This window comes from Pteropus vampyrus, unplaced genomic scaffold (genome assembly GCF_000151845.1).
Source record: "Pteropus vampyrus isolate Shadow unplaced genomic scaffold, Pvam_2.0 Scaffold86, whole genome shotgun sequence".
Taxonomy (NCBI): domain Eukaryota; kingdom Metazoa; phylum Chordata; class Mammalia; order Chiroptera; family Pteropodidae; genus Pteropus; species Pteropus vampyrus.
Genome location: NW_011888867.1, coordinates 1,781,596 through 1,786,306, shown reverse-complemented (window position 1 = coordinate 1,786,306; position 4,711 = coordinate 1,781,596). Strand labels below are relative to the sequence as shown.

The following is a 4,711-nucleotide window of genomic DNA, read 5'->3' as shown; positions in this document are numbered from 1 at the left end:
GGGCTGGAGCGGCGGGGTGACCTGACTCCAGCCAGGAGCCCCAAACTCCTCCTCTCAGATCCTGGCTCCTGACCCCAGGGGCGCCCCAGAGGCGGTGCCCCAGCACCAGCCATTCCTCCCTAAGTGCAGCGCCCCCCCCCCACACGACCCCGGAGGTAGCCGCGCGCGAGCTTCAGGCCCCTTTAGGCACCCACTTTCGGGTGTCCTGTGGGGTACAACTGGGATTATGAGCGACGCCCCAGGTTTTCCGAATTTACGGACACCACCACCCAGTGGTCAGAGATGCACCTTACTTGACCTTTCCTTTGAGGAACTTCCAGAGCCCCCAGGCTACCGAAGACCTTGGAGCCCTCAAAAGAACTGTCGCTCCTGTGGCCCAATCCTGATCCAATGAAGTGGTCAAGGGGATGCAGATGATTGAAACTCTTTCCTTCTTTCCTGTGGCTGGTGCTGTGTGGCACTAAGAACGAATTTCCAGAGTTTAACACATTCAAATTACTTTCTACAGTATTTTCAAGCAGGGAAACGGCTGCACAGGGCAAGATTAAGGTGAAGTATTGTCCAACCCAAAAGCTAAAGCAATAGAATTTAGGTTTTCCAAAAAGTCATCTAGAAGAGATACTGGAAGGAAAATGAAGGTAGTTACTGGCAAATATTCCTAGCCAGCTGGCTGCTCTAATTGCTTTGAGGTATCATTTTAGAAGAGAAAATGTCTTTTCTCCTATGTTAATGACAACAAACCTAATAAAATTTATTTCTCATGATATTTGAAAGCATTGATATTTGTGAGGCAACTACTAGGCCTCGGAATTTACAGATATCAATAAACCATCTGGCTTATTCGTATTTACCTTACTCTCAGGTAGGGTATTATTTTTTCTTTCAGAGGATAGAATCCTGGTTTCAAGGACTTTCTGTTACTGCATGTTCCACATGCGGACAGTGCAACTCCCCCACCCCACTCTGCCCCACCCAGCAACAATGGAGGGTGGAAACTGAGCTGCCAGAGGATTGAGCAGTAGGTATTCAGAGTTCTTTCCCTGACACCTACTGCGGTGTGACCTTCACCTCTCTGAGTCTCAGTTTCCCCATCTGTAAAGTGGGACAGTACTGATACCTACCTCACAGGGGTGTTCTGAAGATGAAAAGAGGCAATGTGTGTAAAAGGATAGCACGGTGCGTGGCACTTAGTAGGGCTTCAATAAATGATGATGGAGATGTTGACGAAAAGCAGAACCAGACCTGAGACTCTATACGATCACAACTGGATGACTTTTGTTTTTATCCACAGCCCAGCAACTTCACAGTTCAGTGATCTTTCAGCTGAAAAGAAAAGAGAGGGACTTTCATTCTGTGACATGTTGTTGAGATGAAGGATGTCACGCTATGTAATTGGACATAAATCAGAATTCAAGCATCATATAAATTATCACCAACATTCTGTCACCTACCAAAGTCACTGAAATGTTTGTTTTCAAAATCATGTATAGTCTACAGCCATGCCACCCTGAACATGCCCAATCTCATCTGATCTTGGAAGCTAAGCAGGGTCAGGCCTGGTTAGTACTTGGATGGGAGACCACCTAGGAATATCAGGTGCTGTAGGCGTTAAAAAAAAAAAAAGTATAGAATTTACTTTGAAATGCATAAAAATATAAAATGGATAGATAAATGGGTAAATGGATAGATGATGTAATCAAGCAAATAGCAAAATGTCCATTGTAGAATCTAGGTGGTGGGTATATTGTTCACCATCCACTTCTTTCAACTTTTCTGTGCATTTGACATTTTCATTCTAAAATATCGGGGGAAAAAAAATATGTGCAGATTATATGGCCAAGCTATAATCTTAATACTTTGGGCTTTAGAAATAATCCTTTTTTCCTAAATATGTGAAGAAATGTAGTGATTTAAAAAGAAAGTATCATTTAAAGCCCACTTTCTCAATGACTGACTTGGCACTTTAAGAATATCTACAGAAACTTAGAGATCCTTAGATCAGAGTTCAAGATTAACGATAATAATAATTAGTAGTGGTACAAATATGTGTTTGGTATATAGCAGGCACCATTCTAAATGCTTTATACATATTTATTGCATTTAATCTTCACAAAACCCTTTGGGATACAGAATATTATTTAATCCCATTTTACAGATGAGGAAACTGAGGCATAGGGAAAGAATAAGTAACTCACCTAAGGTCACAGAGCTGAGAAGTGGAAGGTTAGGAATACTCGGTATGTCAGATAACTAACCTCATACTAAGCTCAATGGGAGCTGGAGAGCAGTTATCAGGGGAATTCTGATTTGTTGTTGGGCTGTTTAGCTATTGTTTGTTTGTGCTCTGAGTTACATTAAAAAAAAAAAAGTCTTCTGCGTGATTATCGGAACCCAGCTCATCTATACTAGATATCACTACTAAAGAGACAGTCTTTAGAATATGCAGAATTATGATTCTAATCATCGCTAAGTCCACCTGTGGACTCCCACCTCTGCTGATTTCCCCTTTGGACATTGTGGTGTTTTTCATTCATTCTAAATATGACGTTGTTGAATAATTAGGGGACTGCAGTTTTCTAACAAAATTGTTTCTGAAAACCTTTTATAGGGAAAGCAAAGAGTATGAAAGCCTATCTAAAGAGCGCAGAAGGCTTTTTCGTCCTGAATAAAAGTACTACGATTGGAAGGCATGAAGACTCAGACCTTGTTTTAGAGGTAAGAAGTCTTGCTTCTCCAACCCTCCTCAAAAGCCCTTACTGTTTCGTGGACTCAGATGGCTTTTAAAGCACAACTTCTGGCTAACAGCCACATCTTTCCTCGATGTGCTTGCCGGTAACCAATTGCCAAAATACTCTGGGTTTCCCTGGCATACGTAGTGAAAATGAGCGTGATGCAAAGTGTGATGTGCCCTCTGTCGTTTGCTGGACAAGTCTGCAGATGCCCCACCCATCGTCCCCTCCCCAGCAGCCTGATAAGGCAGTTTGGAAGGTAGGCATAGAGCCAATGCTTTGACCTTCACCTGCTTTGGGCCTGACAGCCAGGCCCACCTGGAGTGCCCAGCCTGAGTTTTTGGAGACTGTTGTGGGCCCCTCGGAGCCTGCAGACCTCCGAGCAGTGAATCAGGATAAGCCCTGGGCCTGGCCTCAGCATTCCCTCATTTCATTTCATTCTCTGAATTCACTGTGGTTTGGTCCAGAGCCTCAGATCATTGACAGCACAAGAAGGTGGAAGAAAGAAAGGAATAATAAAAACAGTGGTTTTTGGCCTTTTTAACTATCGAAGGAGCTTAAAATATTAAAGCAGAAAGAGAAATGCAATGGAATTTCCCCGTAACTGTGAAAAGCAGGCCTGTCTCAGACCTCATTCAACAGATTTCCTTTCAACTTTGTATTTTGAAATAATTATAGATTCAAAATAATTAACGATACAAATAATTAACGATACAAAACCAGGAAGTTGATATTGGTACAAAATTAGTGTTTGGTTCTATGCCATTTTATTATGTGCGTGGATTCATGTGCAGCCATCAAGATATAGAACTATTCCATTATCAAAGCTCTCCCTGTGATATTCCTTTATAGTCATAATACCTCCTCATACCACCATTCCTAAACCTCAACAAGCACTAATCTGTTCTCCATTTCTATCATTTTTATTGCTTTGAGAATGTTGTATAAATGGAATCAAATAATACGTGAACTTTGAGGTTTTTTTCTCACTCAGCACAATGTCCTTGAGATCCATTTAGGTTGTTAGCCTGTTCCTTTTTTACTGCCGAGTAATATTCCAGTGTCTAGATGTATGATAGTTTGTTGGACCATTCACATATTGAAGGACATTTTGATTGTTTCCAATTTGGGACTGTTATGAATAAATCTATTATAAACATTTGTGTATAGGTTTTTGTGTGGGTACAAGTTTTTATTTCTTTGGAATAAATGCTCAGGAGTGTGATTGCTAGATTATGTGGTAAGTATGTGTTTGGTTTCTAAAAAAACTTCCAGGTTATTATCCAGGGTGGCCATACCATTTTTAACTCCCACTAGCAATGGATGAGACATGGTTTCACTGCATCCTCACCAGCAATTAGTATTACCACTGTTTATTTTAGCCATTTTAGTAAATGTGCAGTGATATCTCTTCATGGCTTTAGTTTACATTTCCTAAATGGCTAGTAATGTTGCATATCTTTTATGTACTTATTTGCCTTCTGTATATCTTTTTTGATGAAATGTCTCTTCATATTTTTTGCCAATTCTAATAGGATTATTTGGGGTTTTTATAGATAATCCTATTAGAAATGAGTTTGGGGAGTTCTTTATATATTTTAGATATGAATCCTTTACCAGATATATGGTTTGCAAATATTTTCTTCTATCAATAGGTTGTCTTTTCATTCTTTTAACAGAATATTTCACAGACCAAAAGTTTTAAATTTTCATGGAGTTCAGTTTATCTTTTTTTTCTTTTATAGATCATGGTTTTAGTGTTGTGTCTAAGAACACGTGATCAAGTCCTTGATACTGAGGATGTTCTCTTATGTTTTCTTCTAATAGTTTTATAATTTTGTTTTATGTTTAAATCTACAAACTTTTTGAGTTCTTTTTTGAATATGATGAGGTTTAGTTAAGGTTTATTTTTATTGCATGTGGATATCCAGTTACTTTAGAACCATTTGTTGAAAAGACTATCCTTTCTTCATTGAATTGCT

The 4,711-nt window shown here is 39.7% G+C and overlaps 1 protein-coding gene and 1 non-coding gene across 2 annotated transcripts in view; both read left to right on the top strand.

Annotated features, from left to right (window-relative positions):
* The first annotated feature begins 969 nt into the window (after positions 1 to 969).
* Positions 970 to 4,711, top strand: part of LOC105294415 (forkhead-associated domain-containing protein 1) — a 99,445-nt gene continuing 95,703 nt past the window's right edge. Inside the window, exons 1-2 of the mRNA XM_023532653.1 lie at positions 970 to 1,018; positions 2,609 to 2,715. Of these exons, the coding sequence (XP_023388421.1) occupies positions 2,623 to 2,715 (93 nt within the window). The 5' untranslated portion in view covers positions 970 to 1,018; positions 2,609 to 2,622. The remainder of the gene's footprint in view (positions 1,019 to 2,608; positions 2,716 to 4,711) is intronic.
* Positions 1,490 to 1,608, top strand: LOC111742129. Its single transcript, XR_002781194.1, has one exon. It is a non-coding gene; the product is annotated as a 5S ribosomal RNA (ribosomal RNA).